This window comes from Agelaius phoeniceus, chromosome 14 (genome assembly GCF_051311805.1).
Source record: "Agelaius phoeniceus isolate bAgePho1 chromosome 14, bAgePho1.hap1, whole genome shotgun sequence".
In the NCBI taxonomy this organism is placed as follows: Eukaryota; Metazoa; Chordata; class Aves; order Passeriformes; family Icteridae; genus Agelaius; species Agelaius phoeniceus.
Genome location: NC_135278.1, coordinates 17,289,591 through 17,310,610, shown reverse-complemented (window position 1 = coordinate 17,310,610; position 21,020 = coordinate 17,289,591). Strand labels below are relative to the sequence as shown.

General features: G+C 39.9%; 1 protein-coding gene across 2 annotated transcripts in view; it reads right to left on the bottom strand.

Annotated features, from left to right (window-relative positions):
- Positions 1-4,807: 4,807 nt before the first annotated feature.
- KLHL4 (kelch like family member 4) overlaps positions 4,808-21,020 on the bottom strand; it is a 38,438-nt gene continuing 22,225 nt past the window's right edge. For both annotated transcript variants that reach the window (XM_054641356.2, XM_077185833.1), the window contains exons 6-12: positions 18,812-19,024; positions 17,616-17,802; positions 14,016-14,240; positions 11,951-12,113; positions 9,143-9,355; positions 7,266-7,437; positions 4,808-6,426 (exon numbers count right to left, since the gene is read on the bottom strand). In XM_054641356.2, the coding sequence (XP_054497331.2) occupies positions 6,367-6,426; positions 7,266-7,437; positions 9,143-9,355; positions 11,951-12,113; positions 14,016-14,240; positions 17,616-17,802; positions 18,812-19,024 (1,233 nt within the window). In that variant the 3' untranslated portion in view covers positions 4,808-6,366. The remainder of the gene's footprint in view (positions 6,427-7,265; positions 7,438-9,142; positions 9,356-11,950; positions 12,114-14,015; positions 14,241-17,615; positions 17,803-18,811; positions 19,025-21,020) is intronic.

Below are 21,020 nucleotides of genomic sequence, written 5' to 3'. Positions count from 1 at the left end.
ACCTAGGGCTTCATTGCTCCTGCTTTGCTCCATGGCCCTTTTTACTTCCTGTAGTAAAGCACCAGATGAGATTTTTATATTGTATTTTATTGTATTTTAAGGATCAAATTAAGTCTGACAGGTTCCTCAGAGGAATTTCTTTTTAGGATTTTTTTTTCTCCTCCTCTGTAATGTCTCTTTTAGCTCCTGACCTCTTCTCTCCAGTCTCTCCCAGTTTCGCAGGACATTGTTAATGAAGTGTGTGCGATGTTGCTTGGGAAGAACATGCCACAGTGATTTCTCTCTATTCCTGCAGCACGTTTGATTCCATCTAGCAGCTGCAGGCCCCTTTCCCCACAAAGGAATCTGATTACTGAGTGTGATTAAAATGAATTTTTCTTTATATGGCACACTGTTTTCCCCAAGTGAATCAGACAAGCACATGTTTTTCTGAGCTCGTGCAATACTTAAGGTTGTAAAGACACAATCATCACAAGACTTTTTATTTACTATTGTTCAGCACAAACAGTGTGGAGTGAAAGAAACTAATGAGGTCTTTGATAATCAATTCTTATCAGAGATGCCTTGGGCAGAATGGGGTTTTTCAATTATCATCAGTTGTTCTGTAGCTGTACATAGGCTTTTATTTTTTCATCTAGAAGTGCTGATTTTATCTTTATTTTAAGAAAGATTAGCCTACATTTGAATGCTTGAAATTAAAACTGTTCCCACTTGGACTGGTTTGGATGACAATTGGCATTATTTTCTCCTGCCTGATTTTAAATGGGGGCACTGTCAGATAAAAGCTGAGCTTTGGGAGGGGAATCTCAAAGGCAGGAAAGCCTTTGGCATGCAGAGGCTTGGAGGATTTGGGGACAGAGTGTTTGTTTTTAAGAGCATAGGAGATGTTTTTTGTGAGAAGAGGAGGGAGGTAATGCATAGAGGAGCCTCTAGGGAAATGATATTTCCAAGCTTTTTGGAAGAAAGCTCCTTTTCAGTGAGGAGGGGAGGCAGGGGAAGAGGCACTGAGGCTTGTTATGTAAAGAGCTGCATACAAATATTAGCTCTGGCTTTTAAAAGGGACCAGTTGGACACTTCAGAGTTTGGAAAGCTGAGGCAATAAATTTGAATTTTTGTCTCTCTTTCCACCTCTGCTGCTTGTGTCAGAGAAATAAAGAGGTTTTCTTATGGAGTTTCTTTTGCCCCATGGTTGTAATTATCAAGGAATGTTTTTGAGGGGGGTAGATGCCCTGGAAAAACAAAAGCAAGCTTTGCCATGTAAAAGCGGTGGTTCACAACAGATTATTAATATATTATGGTGTTTTAACTTCTCTGCAGAGCACAGCCAAATGTCTCTGAGCCCAGACTTACCTTGAGCTGACAGAGGGCAGTGAGGAATAGTTACCCCTCTAATCAAAAGTATAGCAAAGAAAAGGGTCAGTTTCAACTGCTCTAACACTTCACTTTCCCCAACATTTTTAAAATTATTGTTTGTAGTTAGAGCTGTCTTATAAACAATATAAAGCTGATTGTGAATTAGTCTCTATTTTCTGTGAGGAATAATTCATAAACTGTACTTTTTTAATGTTTTGCTTCAGAACATCTTTCTGAATTCTGGAAGTAGTATGATTGAACTATCTATAAATTGAAGGTGACAGGGAGAACTACATAGAAAAGCAAGTTCCAGCTCTGTGTTTAGAGAGGTGAGGTGAGACTGCTGAATCCTGGAAAAGTTGCATCCAATATCTGGAAACATTCAATATTCCCTGTTCCCTGCTGCCGTGGAAGGATGAAGCCTTGCTTTATCCCCTATAAAAGAATTATCAGAACTGTATGAAGTTTCCTTATCTTTCATGTAAAGTACATTGTACTCACCTCTGTCTCTGTTTCATGGCTATCCTAGTATGGAAAATGGGGAAACAGGGCAAAAATTTTTTATATTTTTTTTATGGCTTTAACACCTATGGATGTGTCATGTGCATTTTCTAAAGGGCAGAGCTGTGCAGTTTTACCCCACATCAGGAACTGCAGCTTAAAAATGTCTGGATGAAGTCAGGGGTGGGTGCTGTGGGTTTCCTGGCTGGTTGATGGGTAATGGGCCAAAATAGTCCCTTCTTTTCATCCACCTGCCCCCATCCTTGGCTTTTCATCCCGAGCCTTTGCAGCCACAGAAATGGTTCCCATGATTTGAGCTCAGCGAAAACAAACGTGAGCAACTTTTGATTTTCTTGTGCCAAACCCCAGGACAGGCAGCAGGGCAGCAGCACCAGCTGCTGCTTTGGGGATATTTACAGAAGGGGCTTTGTTGTAACTCAGCAACTTTGGTTCCAAACTTTCCTGAGGATCTCAGCAGTGCCTGTGTGTGCGGGGAGCGTGTCCGTGAGGCAGCTCCACTGAATGCAGGGGGCTCTGGAGAGTGTTAAAGAGTGGATTTATATTTCAAGGATAAATATTACTCCAAGGTAGCCTCGTGTTCTCTCAGTAAGAGCCAGGATTCTCCAAAAATTGTCACATAGCACCATCTTCTGAGCAGAGCCTGAATGGCAAACCAAGCCTGAGCTGAGCTCGAGCCTCGCTCAAATTCCCGGTGCTCAGGACTTTGCAAGGACCGGGGATAGGAAAAGTTTTATCCAATTTGCTGAGGAAGAGGAGGCATTGTTAAGAAACGGGTCTAAGAGTGTCATGTCTGCCCTGAGTGAAAAATGCATGGGCAAACATCAGGCAACTCTAAGGAAATCGACACTGAAATATCCTTTGTGGAAAATGTCTTATGTGTGACCCTGTCTGGGAAAAAATCTTGTGTCACTGCCTGGATTGAGTAAATCCTTACTAAGTTCCTATAAGCTCTGAATGGAGGCTGCTCACTCCTTGGTTTGTACAATTTGAAGACACCCAGAACTGATCAATTGAGGTTGGGGTTTAGTGTAGCGGTGTTATGCAAGAAATAAAAAATTATATTCTATCAGGAATAGAAATTATGTTTATTGTGACAGCTATAAATACCTCTCAATGCTGCTTTCCTCCAAGAGTCACTGCTAAAGTTGTGGGAGGGACTTTTCTGGGCTCATGCTCTTGGCCTAAAGATCTTCTCTAGACAGAGACAGGGTGAAGCTGCATCTTCAGCCTTTCAGAGCTGATTTCAGGGCTAAGCGCTGTCCCTGCTCCCCATACATTACATTTACATAAAGTATCATTGCTGCTGCAGCTCATGCAGAGTTAGCACCCAAACCTTCAAATTCTCTTGCTTTCTTTCCTTCCACCTTCCTGTTAAGAGCCCAGTTTCCTTTTGGGGAGTGCTGGTTTCCTTTCACAGGGTTTTTCACTGCTGTACAAATAGTATGGAAGAAACAAAACAAAACCCAATTCAGTACTAAAACCACCACATCCTTCCCATCCTTTCCCTTTTCCCCATAGCTGTGTTTATCTTGGTGTTGTTTCTATAACAAAATGCAGCCTTAAAGTTAAAATTGGAGACGTGCACTTGTTACTGCAGCCTTGCCACAGAAATGAGAGCATTTCATCTCATAACACACACATGCAAATATTCACATGCTCTGCCTCAGAGTTTGTAGTTCATGCAAGGAAGAGCTACTGAATTTATTAAACTGATAAATGGAGCTGATTTCTGAAAGCTAAAACCATGACAATATTTTTTTCTGCCTTGTGTTATTTTTTACATCAGCAAATCTCATGACAGGATTTCTTTAGAGAGCTGTAAAGAAATACAAGAAGTGTTCTAATACTCCCTGTGAGCCTTTATTAAATTACAGAAATGGCAGTGTGTATTTTGAGAGATATTTAAGGGGATTGTTTGAATCTAAGTGTTTTCCCTAAGTGTTTCCTGTCTTGTTTACTGATAGAGCATTTAATAAAATTCACAGGCTGAGAAGGGGACAAAGGCAGGGGAGCTCTGTGTCATGTCTCAAAGATTCTGTGTGCATGAATTAAGGTTCTAGAGACTTGAATAGGTTTTTGGGGATGGGCTTTTATTTATAAACCTCTGAATTAGTTCAGGAGCTATGGCTGCTTTCTCTCACTTGAGGCTTCTGCCTTCTTTTTCCCAAGAAAACTTCAAATTCCCTGCAAAGGCTCAGTGGGTCAGGCCCATTGGCACTGTCAGTCTGTCCTGATGTGCCACTTGCCCATGTTGGCACCAAGTTGCACGTTGTATAATTTTTATTGGAAAAATTATCATTTTTATTTTATTTTTTATTTTAAAATAAAAACTTTAATTTTTTTTTTTTAATTTTCATTTTTAAAATGAGCATTCAATACCAGTGTTTTCCAAACACATGGGGCTGTGCTGTTTTAGGAGAAAAGCATGATTTAGAGCCTGAGTGAAAAGCAGCAGTGACTCTCTGCCTGCATCCACACAAATCCTTATTCATATAAAAAATTGCACGTGGCTGCTGCAGGACCCAAGCAGGATGACAAAGAACAGAGGAGAAATGTTAGAATTATTATTATTATTAATGTTTAAAAGTTAGTGTTTTCTGCAAGATGTTCTGGGTAGGTGGACAGACAACTCCCCTATGGACCGGGAGAGAGGAGCAACTCCCACCTCCTACCTACAGTGCACTGGGCAGATTCTGTCTGTGCTTCACCCCTTGTGTTTGCTTCACATCCTTGATCTGCTGGGAAATCAAAATATTCAATGATATTCTTCTGAAGTGACTTCTGGAACCCATGAGCTGGTTTAGGGTTTGTTCCCCATCTGCTTGGCAAGGGGATTTTTGTGCATCTTTTGAAATGAGATTGATGCTTCTGTGTCTTCCAGTTTTGAAAGTATAATCCAAATATAAAATATAGTCCAAAATATAGTCCAAAATTTTCTTAGCAGAGAAAGTAAAGTTTATTTGAATGTAGCATGCTATATATAAACATAATTGATTTTTAAAGTTAAAAATGTTCTTTTTATAAATATGCTTATGAGATTTTTTTCCTTAGAGGCATTCAATAGGTTTAATACTATAAATTTGTTTTAAAATAGCATATTGCTAAAATCTGAAACCACAGTATTCTATCAGGAAAGTTGGCCTACACATTCAGAGATCTTTGTCTCTGTCCTGAATTTTCTGATACTGACAAAACAACAACATAACACTGAGGTGGATACTGACCAAATATTGTGCTTTACAGCATAGAATATTTTACATACATTCTTTTTTCTAGAGTACACTTTCAGCATTTTGAAATTATAAAACATGAAATTAAAGCAAAACAGTAGAAATTGGCACACAAAAAAGAAAATATCATGCATGTGGAATACTATGTGCTGTTCCCAGGTGATCCTCACCCTGTTTGTTCTTGATTCTTTTCATTCCACTAATTCCAGATAGAACATAAACAGGTTCACAGAAATGGTGTCTGAAGTTACACAGTGGGTGTGGTTCATTCCTTACCATGTTTCTACTGTACATGAGAGAAAGCTGGTAATCTTCAGCTGAGGTCAAAGATTGTCATATCAATATGATATAAAAATTTCATTTTGTAAGTTATATTCAAGGAATGTAATCATGTGATTGTTTTAGGATTTAATGCGTGGTTATTATCCCAAGAATAGTCAGGTTAGTTTAACACATCCTGACAGATGGTTAGTGGGCAAGGAGAAATCCATGAGTAACCTGACACAGAGCAGCATTAAAATATCACAAATCTACGCACTGAAAATTATTGCAAATTATATTTGCATTATGTTTTGACAAGAGAGATTTCTTTCTGCTGGCACACAATAGGATAAAGGTACCTTAACCCTGCTATTCAGTTTAATACACTGCTAAAAATGGATATTCTGTCACAGTTCTAGCAGTGCTGGGTGGTAAAGAACAAACAAATTATCTGTTTCTCTGATTTGATTTTAAAGTTAATTTAGGAGTTTAATTTCTGAATATGGAAATTACGTTGCTTCTGCAGAGAATATTCTGTTGACAGTAATACTTAGGAGTGAATATTTCTTTTTGTGCAGTTCCCTGCTGGAGGTGTTTCATAGTCATTTTCATGTACTTAAAATATAAAAGCTTTTTTTATAAACTTTAGCATTCCTGACAACATAGAAAGGAAAAAAAGTTTCGAAATCTTATACACATCTCTCACTGCTGCACTTTATAAATAACAGATAGAATTTTGTAACAAACCTGAACCATTTAAACATTTAAACCATTTTACTGGATTTTATATATTAGGCATAACAAAGTAATTCACTTCTGCAAAGTTTTCTGATTTTTGTGATGCAGGAAGACACTTCTGTGCTGGAATGGTGTGATGGCTCAGGGGTAAATATTGTCTGTAAGGTAGGGCTGCTGAGGTGTGTGCAGCCTGTACTGTCCTGGAAATGTTTCTTGACTTCTGAGACTCCATTCAGTTCAGTTTCAGGATAATTTACAGTCCTCAGGGCAACTTCACAACAACAACACACGCTCCAGCCCTCCCGATGTTGACAGGAACTTCCTAGAAAGGAAAAAGAAAAAGAAAAAGGAGAAAACATTTTTAGTAGCACCCTATGGACAGGACAAGAAATTCCTTTCAGATTAATAATTAGGCATTACTAATTATTCTGTTATATTAATCTGAAATTACTTTCAGATTAATATAACAGAATAATTAGTAATGACAAATTTTTTAAGCATTACATCAGTTTAATCTGAAATTACTTTCAGGTTAAATTGATGTAATGCTTAAAAAATTAGGTTTAACTAAGTTGTGAAAACACAGTTTGGGCTTTTTGGCAAAATTCAGTTACAAGTGTTTGGCCTGGGGTTGTCCCCCTGACATGTTCAAAGCCCTTCACATCCAGTGTTCCAAAACCAGGGAATGTTTTTGGCCTTCAAAACCAGGGACTTGGTTTTGGTCTTCATCTAACATGAAGACATTTTAGATGGCTGCAAAAGGATCCTGGCAGTGCAGGGCTTTCCTCTCGGTATCAGTGGGGAGGGCCATAAATATAAAAGCCTGGAGGTGTCTCCAGAAGAGGCTATGGCTGAGAAACACCCCAGCTCTACCAACAGGGAATCCAAGCACTTAAAACCCCAAGTGATTTGTGCAAGCTGGTTGGCTGGCCCATGCATTTCCTCCATCCCTCGGTGTGAAAAGTTTTATGTGGTTATTTTGCAGGAGAGGGAACAGATATTTTATTGAAGCCCACCTCCAGTATTAAATAGTATTACCCACATCCTGACATGTCACTTTTCCCCAAAATGACAACAATTTCCCGGTTATTTGGACAGAATTATTCCTGGCTGCAGGAAGAGCCCCTGCCCTTCCTGAGGCACGCCCTGGGTGCCCATTACCTCTGTCCACTCGTTGTTCTGAGCATCGTAGGACTCCACGGTGTCCAGGTAGGAGTGGCCGTCGTAGCCGCCCACGGCGTAGAGCCGGTCCCCCAGGGGACAGATCCCCACCGCGTCCCGCGGCACGCTCAGAGGGGCCACTGTGGTCCAGGCATCCGTTTTGGGGTCATACCTGGGAAATGTGGGGGGCAAATTCAGAGAAATGCGTGCTGGAGACACGTTTCAGGTCTAAATTGCTGATATTTGCTTGTTTTCTCCTGTGCTGCCGTTCAGAACGAGTACAACTGAGATGTGATTCAGTATTGTGTTTGCTGGGAATGTTCTAACAAAGGCAGGAATGATGTATCTGATTCCATGTTCTCAGAAGGCAAATTTATTACTTTATAATGCTATATTATATTAAAGAATATTATACTAAATATAGTATAACTATATTATCTATAGTATAGTCTTCTTTAATATAATTTAGTATTATACCAGCTATATTATATAATATAATATTATACCAACTATACTAAAGAGTACAGAAAGGATACTAAATAATATAGTATTATACCAACTATACTAAAGAGTACAGAAAGGATACTAAATAATATAGTATTATACTAACTATACTAAAGAATACAGAAAAGTTACGAATGCTAAAAAGATAATAATGCTAAAAAGAATTATTGAATGCCAATAAGATAAAATATCTTATAATTAATAAGATAATATTACCGAATGCTAAAAAGATAATAATGAAAACTCGTGACTCTTTCCAGAGTCCCGACACAGCTTGGCCCCAGTTGGCCAAAGAGTCAAAACAACTCACACCAGAATCCAGTGAAACAATCACCTGTGGTAAAAAATCTCCAAACACATTCCACACAGGAGAAGCAAATGAGATAAGAATTGTTTTCCTTTTTCTCTGGGGTCTCTCAGCTCCCCAGGAGAAAAATCCTGGGCAAAGGGATTTTTTCAGAGAATGTGAATGCCACAATTCAGTTTTTGATTTAGCCACTAGAGGGGCCTTCAAGCACACAGAAAATGCTCTTGTTTTCACTTTTTGATTACAGTCTCTTCATTTCAATTACATTAAGCCATCGATACGTTTTAAACACAAATGGGACTTGAGGGGATGATGGCATGGGCACCAGTTGACTCAGCAAAACTAATTTCAATATATTCTTATTTTCTTCCTCCATAAAGCCTTTGGTTTTCTGTTTATTGTCAGAATTAATGTTTTCAGAGAAGTTTACCATAGAAGAAGGCAAATATCTTGTGTAGTAGATCTAAGTTTCTCACATGAAATGCGTGGCAGCATCTTACATTAATATTGATTTTATTTCTGATCTATTCCAATATAAATTGCAGTGAATTGCAGATAATTCCTGTTTTGCCCTAAGTAACTGAGAACAAAATTTGGCTGTTGTTGCTCACAACAGGGTTTAACACCCACTCAGTTTTCCTTTCTTTTCCCCATATGACAAGACTGTGATATTTCTCATATTTTTATAACTTTTATCAGTATCAGTCAAATTACTGGAAGAACGACTGAAAAGTGTTTCATTCCTACAGCACGTGTCCAAGCAGCCTCAACCTGAGCTCTGGCATTTGAGAAATAGGAAGGTCACATGTTTAACTTGTCTCAGTACTTCAGCTCCTTTGGCCTGGCTTTTGGGTACCTCAGGCAGAAGGGAGGAATTTGCTGCTGATGTTTGATTCTTTTTTTATCACAAAAGCATTGGAAATCAGTTATTCCCGCTCAAAACATTCTTTCAAAAGGGTGAGATATGTTTTAAAAACACAACATTCCAACTGTGAAGAGAATTTATTCTAGAATCCCTTCTCAGGATGTAAAGAGAAAAGGGGAAAAAAGCAAAGCAATTTCCTACCTCTCCACGCAGTCGGAGAGGCGGGAGCAGTGGTTGGAAGCAGGAGCATCGTGGCCTCCCACGGCGTACAGGAACCCATTGTAGGTGGCCACACCAACGCCACCCCTCCTCTTGGACATGGAGGCGCACAGGCTCCACTTGTTTGTGTGAGGATCAAAGCACTCCATGGATTTCAGGCAGGAGCTCCCGTCTCGCCCACCGACGGCGTACAGCCTGGGACAGCAGCCCACAAGCAGGAAAACAATTTCAGTCTTTATTTCCCACTAATAAGAATTTTATCTGGCTGACTTCATTCAGAACACTTTAAAATTGTCATTATTTGCTGTGCTCTGGCACTTCCTTTGCTCAAAGGCAAACAGGTTAGATGTTTGCCATCTAACATAAAGACATTTTAGATGAAGTTACATTCTTCACTTACAGTGGAAATGTTCAAGCAGCCACACATTAAAATTAAGCTTAAAAATTCATGTCAGGTTCTCTAAATTTGAGCCAATAGAAAGAGCTGAACTGAAAGATGCTGCATATGTTTGAAACATATGGTGGCATTCCCTGGGACAGGGTTACAGAGTACAGACATATCATCACATTTAAAGTTTTTTCTGTGCAGTTAACTTTAATAACTTGAATAGATATCAAAAACATATATAAAACATATATTAAATATATTTTCCTCTAAGTCTGTATTTAAGAAAATCTGCTGGACAGAAGGTACCACCTTGTGTCATCTTGTCTATTCAGCCCAAAGGTATTTAGCAAACAGAGATTTAGACAGCTGATATCAGGGCAACTTTTAGGAATAAATTGTGGTAATCCATATTAAAAATGTCAGAGGGTTGTGGCTTTTTGTCAATGAATTTTCCAAAGCCTGAACTTCTTTCTGGTCTCAAGCTGACTTGCGTGCTGCTGGGATGGAATGTAATGGAAGATGTGTCCAGGTGTTGAGTGTGCTGTTTTTTCTGCTCCCTTTCACACCTTTGTTATTGTTCTCTGCCTTGAAATTTAATTTATTTAGTGCAGCTTATTAGAGAACTAGGGAAATGTGGAACTTGCCCAGAGTAAATCATGTAAACCAGATCAGCTGAATTTTTCTTTGGAATTGCCTGTTTTATTCCAGTGACTTTAAAAGCTTTCAGATTTCTCTGGTGCATATTTTAACTAAAAGATTCTTCTGTTCACCATTAGAATAATAAAAAATCCCCAGCTCTCTCTCTCCTAATGTTTGTTCACTTGATAAAATTGAGTTTGGTTGTGCAGTTTTTTGTCTGATCCATCCAAAACTTGAGGCTTTGATTTATTTTCTTTTCACATCATGCCATTGATAGAGCCTGCTTGTTTACACAGCTTTCACAGGGCAAGGAAATCTCTGTATATACAAAGTGATTGGTTGGGATCCTTTGTTTTCCACAACATGTCTGCAAACACTTTGGTGTTTCCCATTCTCCAAGGAAAAGACCAAATATAGCATCATTGACTGATGTTTTCAATGGACCATTTATTGGTCCAAAAGTGCTGCTCCACAGATATGCAAAGGCTTTTCTGGTGGGGTTAAACAGGAAAAAATATGGTGTGGTTTAGGAAAACAGGAAAAGGAGAAGCATTCTCTTGGTTGGAGCACAGCAGTGGCACTGAGTGATGGACATTTGATCTCCTGCTATGCCAGAAATTACATCACCAGACTAACAGACGTGATTTAAGCCCTGCTGGAGACAGTTTGTATCAGCAATGATTGAGAGCAGAGTCAGGATCGGGCTGATTTCCTCTCTGACAAAGTGGTTTCCTGCATGTTGTTGCTGTGGAAGGCACCAGGAGGAGTTTCTGGTGGAGTTTCTGCTGAGAACATTTCCTCTGAGCTACAGCAGGGACCTGGAAAGGCACTTGTGTCTCTCTTGGACTTGTGAGCTACAGTTTGAGTGCTGCCTTGTATGAATGCAAACCCCCAGCTTGCATTTACAAATACCCCTCTGGTGGCATCTTTGTTTCTGCTTTTTATCCTTCTCTTTTTTGGGAATTTACAAAGAGATCAGGGAAGCCAGTGGCAAAGGTTCCAGGTAAATGCAGTTGTCTGTAACTGAGTGTTCCCAGCCCCTACAGACTGCTGAGGGCTTCCCACAGGGTTAAATAAGAAATGTTGGCTCAAACTGTATTCTCCATAACCAGAGGCTTTTTACAAGATTTTTGTAAGATCCACAGTTGTCTGTTCCCATGTAAAAGGGCTTAAGTGGCTTTAGCATCTTAGCAGAATCTTTAAATACATTAACACTTGATTTTGTGTATTTAAGCAAGAGATGGAGGGTGGAGCAAATCTGGATAGGATAAGATTTATAAGAGGCTGTTTATTCCATACCTAATTAATAAACTCATCTTTCCATTAAACACTTCATACACCTTTTTAAAAATTGGCTGGGAATTTGTATGACAAAGGAAAGATTTTGTTTCCGTACACATTAAGTCTATTTAGACACAATGATTTTAAAGTGTAAACAAAAACTTGGAATATTTTTTTAAAGTAGCTGATTTTATGTCCCCATATGTTACATTCTAGGTAAAATTTTGATGTGCATGTAATAACATTTCCACATTGCTATCATTTAAAAGGGCTGAAATGTTTTAAAACCTGACTGCAAGCCTGAAATCAATTTACCACACAGCAGAGGAAAGGCTTTCCTTTCTTATTTCTACGCATTACATTTTTCTCTTTGTTTCCTCGAGGTCATTAATAACCATAAGCCTGAAAATAAAATTCGAGGAGGTGCATTTGCAGGGAAGGAAGCAAATGGAAGCCCAGAGAGAGGTTTCCCTTTTCCATACTTGCTGTTGAGGGCTGCCACCCCGACGGTGCTCCTTGGGGTGGACATGCTGGCCACGTAATTCCACTGCCGCGCCTGCGGGTCCCAGCGCTCCACCGTGTTCAGGTAACTCCAGCCATCGTGGCCTCCAACTGCATACATTGGTCCTTCAAGCATTGCTACTCCTTCAGAGATAGAATTAGGGACAGAGAATAGAATTAGGGACAAATTATCTCCTGGTTTCAGTGACCAGCGGCGAATTCATTCCGCGCGTTAATTCCCTGCCTGCAGATAAGCAATTTCGGCTGGTATTAAATGATCTGAAAGCTGCCTTTTCATTTGGAAGAATAAATAGAGATAAACAAGCACTTCACATACAGTGCTCTTCTGAATAACCATTATCTTTTGCCAAAAGATTAGAGGAAAGCTGCTTTAGTTCTGATGTTCTCTTCTTGGACTTTTATCTCTTTCACTTCTGGTGACCTTGCTCTGAAACAAATTTGAGCCCCTAACTGGGGAACGATGTTGTTCTCCTACAAAAAGGCAAAACTCAAGTCAGGCAATGAAAAACATGCCCAAACCAACAACGTCTCCTAATTCCGAGCCAGCGGAAGCTCTGTAGTGCTGCCAGCACGAAGCCTGGGTGGGTGGGGAGCTGGCTGTCCTTACCAGCTAGAGCACCACAACATTTTAATGCCTCTTGGATGAGAGCTGGCTCCTATCAGCTGTCCTTGAGGCACAGGAGAGCCAGCTTGGCTGTCCCTGCAAAGCTCTGTGTGGACAAAGCCTGGGCCATTGTGCTTCTCCAGAGAAGGGCTTTGGTGCCTTCCCTTTGCGAGCTGCTGCTGCTCTTTGCTCCCTTTGTTAGGTGAGGCAAAATGTTGCAATCCAGCTGCTTAAAAGTTTTCTAAATCTGTCTTTCAGGCCTAAATATACATGGCCTGATTTCTTCAAAAGCACCAACTGCACAGAATCTCCCTGAAGGTAATGGGGACTGTAAGTGTGAGGCAGCTTTGCAAACCAGGCACAGACTGAAGCCAAACTTTGGGCACTCCAATTTATGGCTGTGACCTACTTGTTGGGGAGAATTATGCCCCTGCAGTCAGGAATTATAAATATTTCAATGCAAATTATTTCATCTGTTTGGTCTTCCTCCCCTTTGCCACCTACTAGTATTTGGTTTCATAAATTTGGTGCTCTAGCTGGTAGGAACCCTACACGACCCTTTCTCTGTCAAGCGGTGGTGAAGGTGACATAGGCCACATTGTTTTGCCAAATAATTCTGGATCAATCTTCCTCTATTATCCATAAAAATAGAAATATTCCATGACATTTGAACTTACTGATGATTTCAAGCAATACCTGTTTCTGTAACTTAAGAGAAGCCAGCTTTTTCACCAGCCTGGGATATATAAATTTTTCAGAAATCATCATATTTCCTCTGTTACAGTCTACTCAGCCTTATTTTTTATAGTTCTGGAAATAAATTCTAGATTTCATATTCATATTATTCCTTCAGTGTGAATAATATTAAGGATTATTTCGCAGTAAAAAAACCCATGGATACTAAGCCACAGCAGAGCTTTGTAAAACTTCTTTTAATTACAAAATTAGAACTGGTGAAGTTGTACTTATTTCCATACACTGATTTCTTCAGTGTGGGTAATTTCCTGATCTGAGTTACAGAGGTGGTTGATATCTCTGGGCTTATTTCATAACTTATTTTTTAAAAAAATAATAAAATCGGGCTGTTATTGTATTGCAAACGTATCCCTTGACCATTAAATCATGTGAAAAGTTAATTATTTTTCCTATCATTTAAATAGCTAAAATAATATATATAGTTATATGGTTTATACTTTGGAATTTCCTACCAGCAAAATTAACTCTGGAAGACCAGTGCTAGTTAGGTGGATACTAATAAACTCATAAAATCAAGGCAATGGGCAAATCTCTCTTTGAAAAACGTCCTCTACAAATATTGCTGCGTGTCTCTGCACGCTGTTAGAAGTTTTCTCAGCGGTGCTGGAGAGGATCAAACCCCTGAGTGTGTGCTGGGAGGCGTGCAGGGGCAGAGCCCCTCTTACCCAGGCCGTGCCTGTGTGTGGACATGGGGGGCATCACGGTCCAGGCCTTGGTGACGGGGTTGAAGCACTCGACGATGTTGGAGGTTTTGAGCCCATCCCTGCCCCCCACAATGTAGAGCTTGTTGTCAATCACTGCCACCCCAAACTGCAGCCGCCGCCCGTTCATGGTCCCGATCTGGATCCAGCTGTTGGTCCTGAGGTCGTACTTCTCAATTGTGGTGGTGCCTGTGACAAACAGAGACAGCCATGGAGGGAGCAGTGCCCAGACACCAGCAGCCAGCTCAAAACGTGAGCAAATTATAAAATATTGAAATTTTGTGCATGAGGTTTTGCTGTGAACTTCAGTTCTCGTGTGAGCACAGTGAGAAAGCTGCATTAATTGCATGCGTGGTTGGCAAGTCTATGAGAATAAACTGGTGGCAAGAAATGGAGAATTAAATTGTGGCAGTGTGGCCTTCACATTCTCCGAAAAAATTCCTTCACCCAGGATTTTTCTCCTGGGAGCTGAAAGGCAGCGAGAGAGGCCGCATAGAAAAGGAAAACAATTCTTATCTCATTTGCTTCTCCTGTGTTGTGCTGGTGTGGAATGTGTTTGGAGATTCTTTACCCACAGGTGATTGTTCCATTGGATTCTGCTGTGAGTTGTTTCGACTCATTGGCCAATCAGGGCCAAGCTGTGTTGGGACTCTCTCCAGAGTCACGAGTTTTGATTATTATCCCTTTAACACTCAGTATGTATCTTTTCTGTATTCTATAGTATAGTATAGTATTCTTTAATATAATATAGTATAATAAAGTAATAAATTAGCCTTCTGAGAACCTGGAGTCCTCCTCAACATTCCTCCCTTCATCGGGGGTGCCCAAGCATTTACAATATGGCAATTTTTGTAGCACTGCACATTTTGGAGGCGAGTTAAATCTGTTGCTGAAATACCATGAGAGTAGGGGGTTTGTGGGTTTGTTTTGGGGCTTCTTTTTATTCCTTATGAATACAGTGCCTCACAACAATCTACTCTTTAACCATGTTTGTGCCTGAAGCATTAGTGATTTTAAAACCAGCCTCCACCCATCTGTCTGAGGAACTGGACAAGCATCCTCAGGAATCCTGTGGGTATTTTCCCTCTTAGGATGGAGTCAGGCAGGAGGCAGGGCTGTGTGTGAGTGCACACTTGGTTCCCACAGGTATCTTCCCTGAGGCTCACCTGTGCAGCATCTGCTTGGCTGCTCTAACACATCAGACACATTTTCCATTTCTTTCAGGTCACTGGACCTGCACTAACATTTTACTGAAACCTTTCCTAAGGCAGCAGCTCTCTGCCACTCAGCCTGACACGTCTCCACACCCTGGCTCCCATCAGCACTCAGGAGCCACAATTGCTCCTCTGAGAGCTGCTGAGCACAGCGAGGCCACAGCTCAGTGAGATCCGAGGCAGAATTGCCACTGCACCCTGGAGCTCAAATTCAGCTCAGTCAAAAGCAACCAGATGAGGAAAACAGAGCTGATTTCTTGTTCCTTGACCGGGATTTGAGACCAGACAAGTGGTGTTTGGGAGATAACAACAGGCAGTTTGTGGCTAAGAAATTACTTTTACAACAAGAAAGCAACCATGCAATAAAGCAGAGAAGAAAGGTAGGATTTGGTTCAGAGATCTGTAAGAGATCACCTGATGTACTCCAGAAATTCAGTGAAATAAGAGTTTATCTCAAGCTGTCTTTTCTCTTATCTATATGTTTTTCCACATGCATAGGTTGGGAAAGAAACCAGCTCCATCTGCAATAAAAGACAGAAATTCTGCTTTCTCCCCTTTATTCAGAGCAGCTGGGTTTCTTTGCCTGTTCTTTCCGTCTTGTTATTCTGTTTGCTGCTCTTTGCTTTGATTCTTTCTCATTTATTCTATGCTAATGTGTGAGTGCCCTAAAGTTCTCCACTTCAAAGGAAATCTCTCACACTAACTAAAACACAGGGAAAATGCAGTCAGGCTTGAGTGTGTTCAGCCATACCCTGTGGGCTGCAATTTTTACAGAGGCTCAAAGATTTGAAAGCCACATAACCTAACGTGGTTTAGGCACATTCCCATTTTTCAAAATTCCAGCCCAAAAGCACCTCTTTGATCTTCTTTTGATCATTGGAATTCGAGATTTGTCTTGGTATCCCACCTGAGATAAGCACAAAGGCAAAGCTGGCGTTGCCTGGTGCCTGTCTCCATCACAGGCAGTGCGTTATTGCCAGGGGTGGGATATTCCCTTCTCAGAGCTGTTCCTCCAGAGCATCCTGGTGTCTTTCTGCTGTTCCTTTGTCTCCCAATCCAGCCCAGGCTCCAAATCTGAGTCAGAGCTGTGGAGGACAGCAGGAGGAGCAGAAGTGCTGCTCTTCTTACCCATCAAAAGGCAAAAGTTCAAACAATTGGCTTCACTCCAAGGTAAGAAGTAAGAGAGGCACCAAGAGGAAGTGCAGATGTTGACTGAAATAACCCTTTCTTTGCATAACCTTTACTAGGAAAAAATGTTTGGAAAATTGTGTTCTTATTTCAAGGGAAGATACTTTAAAGATTACCTGGTTGTCTGATATAATTCATAAATACTCAGTATCGCTAATGAATCTGCTTAATTGCACCAGATTAACTCCAATTTGCTAAATTGTGCTAGGAATGAGTGTTTTCATGTTGTGCAGGGGATGAATGTGTATTCTGCACCTGATTTGATTGCACAGAGATAGGCAGGTAGCTCTGCAAGGTCTCTCATGTGGGGAAAAATCAGTCGTCAGCAGCTTTTTGTAAACCATGAAATGGATTATCTTCTTTGTGATTCTATTAAAAGTGAACTCACACAGCTAAAAGTAATTCTGTGCTGCGAGTCGCTAGACTTTAAACTAATTAGAGTTCTCTGGCTCCAAGCTGTGGGTTTGAAGTTGAGGTTCCTGCAGAAAATGATTTAATATTCTGCTTCCTAAATAGAATAGTGCAATGTTTAAAGCTGTAACCTGATTGCAGTTGTGAAAATCAAATAATAGGAACTGGAATATATTTATAATAATTAACTTTCAACTACAAATCTGGAAAACAAACCAAACCCCTGTGTTTGAAGTCCTGAAGAAAAGCTGTGTTCATGAAAAATACAAATCTTTCCACCTGGAATGTTCTAATAAGGATTTATAAGCATTAGGTAGGAGTTCTCTCTAGTTCAGTGATGCTTTTTGGTTTTATTTTTCTTCTTCTCTGAAATTTAAGCTTTCTTACTTTGTCAGAATACAGACTACAAGGTTCAATATTAAACAAATCTTGAAACATTTTAAATATTTATTTTTCCTTCAGATTTCTAAATTCAACTATCTTTTGCAAAAATTCATGCAAAGTTTAATCTTAAAAATCACCATATGACTCAAACTTCTTTAGTCTGCACCTAAGTGTATTGTTTACAAATATGATTCTTGCAAGAAGAAAGCACTTCTGACACATAGGATTCTGTTCTGTGATTTGTTTTTTTACTTTTTTACCCCTAAATTGACACTTTCCTATGGGAAATATTTCACTAAATGTCATATATTCCCCGGGTGTCCGTAATACAATGAATTAATCCAATCAAATGAACTTGTGGGCTTACCTTTGGTGGCATCCATGCCTCCCACAGCATAAAGGGCACCCACTGTGGATTTTCTGGGCTTGGTGCGAGGGCTCTGCATCATGGAGCGTCTCTCTGGCAGCAGGTGGTACTTCATGGCCTCCATGAGGAGTTTCTGACACTCAAGGTCGTCTGCAAACATTGGGCTGTTTTCTAGATCAGCCAGGAGCTAGGAAACGAGGGGGAAAAAACATCTTGATATGCAGCTAAATCATTAAAATTGCATGTACTTGAATAATTGAAGTATTTGTAGCTACAAATACTCATTTTGAGCTCAGCACTCACTTGTGCTTTGCTGGGAACTCTGCTTTCATGCAAGCAAAACTGTATAGAGGTGGAAGGGAAAAGTCAGTGAGTGTGATGGCTTTGATTAATTTTTTCCTACCTCTTTCTTTTAACTCTTAAAAAAGGTTCAAATCAGAAATTTGTGGTACTGCACTCTCTATACAAAACTCCTTTTGTGAGTAAATAAATCTAGTATTAGATGATGAGTATTAGAAGATACTAAATATATTTAAAATAAAGTGTTTATGGTACTTTTATATGCTATTGAAGGTAGAATATTTGCAGCATCAGTCATGCAGAGTCATAGAGTGTCCTGACTCTCTCAATATTCTATATGCAGTTTTGAGGAAATATAAAGATTCCTCTATGATACAGCAGTGTCACCTTTCTGTAAACACAATGTCCAGCTCTGGAGCTTGATGGATGAATAGTCCCTTCCAGAATTAAGGGACAAGTGATGTCAGTGCTCAGAATTGTCAGCACTCATTCCGGCCCTTTTATATTTGTCTGCTTTTTATGGCAATAAAGAAAGAAGCATTGTGGCTTATCTGTCCTGCAGTTTGATAAATCTAAAGAAATATCTTTGCATGTTATCTAAATTGCTGCGCTGTTAGAGGGGAGCTATTCCAACCCAGCATTGGAACACTTGGCTTTTGGAATAGACTGGCATTTTTTAGAGGTAATCCTGAGCCTGGTAGTCTCACTGGCACTGGGGGGTTTATTTTCATCTGTGTTCAAAAACAACAAAGATAAATACTAGATCATTAAAAAAAAATTAAAAAAGGCGAAAAAATACGAATAATCTGCAGTCCCAACCAGAGCCTTGGCACAAAGCTCTCCTCTCTGCCTGCAGGATGCTCAGGACAGGCACTGTTAACCCTTCGTGCTCCTACCTGGGGTGGCAGCAGGGGCAGTCTGATGTAGGAGAGGAGCATGCCCAGGTCCTGCTGGCGGGTTTGCAGGTCATGCCTCACCCACATCATCAGGGCCTGGAAAATTGCCTCCTCGTCCGGCACGTTGATGTCGTCGCTAGACAAGAGCTTGGCAATTTCATTAGCTGGGAGCAAAAGAAATTCCTGGTTTTTTATTACTTCTATGAAGTGCTCCTAAAAACAAAAGAAGATTTCAATGCACTGGTGATTTTCACAGGTAGAAATAGCTTTTTCTTCGATGATGTAGGCTTTGTGAATGTTTCATTCAGGAAAATGCTGTGGATATTTTAAAGATCACTGAATGTCCTTCTATCATTTCAGGGAGATTTTGGTAGGGATTTTTTGGTAGATTTTTTAAGGGAGATTATGGTTGCTTTTTGCTGCCCTACTCTTGCAGAACTGAGGAATAATGCTCATTTTCACACCACCATGCTGCAGATGTCTTTGTCCTGGCTTAGGGATTTGCCATTGGCACTTTTGTTCATCAGAGTGATCTTAACTCTGTGGCTTGATAGAAATACTATTTGAAGATAAAATGTGCATTTTAGAAGCGCCAAGTGGGCACTCAAATAAAATGTGTCCCTTCTGTTGCAGATTCAAAGGTTTTGAGCCAAATAAACCAAAACCTTCCAATCCTTTTACAGCAAGCTGTGCCAGCTGTTGGCTCTGTGACCGTGCTCTTAGGGCAAGAAAATCCAGCAAAGGAAATCCAGCTCACTTTTCTCTTGGGCAATACAAAGCTGGACAAGCCCCAGTAAAGTGTTTTCAGCATTTTAGCTACTGCTCTGATCAAACTCCCCAACTCCAGAAGTGACCACATGTGTTAAATATCTAAAGCCTTTAATAGAATTAATTTTCATTTAAAAAATATCGTACAATTGAGTTACAACAATATCATAGTTGATATCAATATATAGGATATAAATATATATATTATCTCATTCCCTATCAAATTCCAAAGGAAAAAAGAAATTTAGTGAAGAGACAGAGGGGGTTATGTTACTTGCAAAGAGATGCATGTAGGAATTCATGAGTGCATTTGAAATATAATTTCTATTTCTGTACCTAGAATTAATATATCTTCTGTAGGAACCAGATTGAAATAGGGCAGTTGAAGAAATTTAGTAACTGATATTTTATTGTTTGTTTTCAGCAGTTTCTTCATTTTCTGTAACTCTTTTCAAGTGTAGCCAGGATGCAAATACAGAAGTATCACTGATTAAAGGAGATGTCAACTTTGGTCTGTTATGCATATCCTGCTTTAATATTTGTGACATTCAGAAACAGGGACAGGAAGGCCAGTCCACTTCTAGTTACAAATATAGCCCCAGTTGTTTATCAGAACGAGCTCTATCTGCACGAAAAGATACCAGGCAGGAAATTGTTAATACTCTGCCTCTGTGGCCAAAATATTGCAGGGGAAGGTTCCCATTGTGTCTGTTTTATTGAATGGTTCTGGTGTTTACAGCACATCTGGAAATGGAATGGGCTCTGTATTTACAGGACAACTTTCCAGCCTTTCCCCTGAGCTCCACATTTTCGCCAACACGAAACAAACCTGAGTGTTTTACTTAGCCCCCTCCACAATGTTTATGTGTTTATGCATTGTTATCATCTCCTGTTCTCCAAAGGCTTTTTGTGATATCACTGCAAGGGTTTGAGACAGATTTTTATTTCAGAGGTGTGGTTTTCCTCCTCTCTTTCTAAGCTGTCAGTAGCAAATGTGGTGGGTGGGTTTGTGGTCCAGGCCCTGTTTCATGGCAGCATTTTCAGTCTGTTCCATGCCATAACAGAAGGTGATTCTAGAAGTTGTTTTCAAGGAAAATAATATAAAACTTATGCCCAGTGCAGCTGAGTGTCACAGAGTCATCATGATCCTTCATTTTAGGAAGTTCTTAATGACTCAACTCTCAAATTTTTGACACATGGTTTCAAAAAATAATAAAGGGTTAACTCCTGGGAAAGACCAGAGGATTCAAATGGTTTAAAAACTATAAACAAAAATCATTGTCATAATCTCTTTGCTGTTTATTGTCTCAACATCTCTTACTGTCATAAAATCATAAATCCAACCCTATGATTTTATTTCAGTTTTGCAGAAATCTGAGCCATAATTTTAACCCCACGTTCTCGCACTGGTGGGAGGAATGAAGCAACAGTAGAGGGGGAT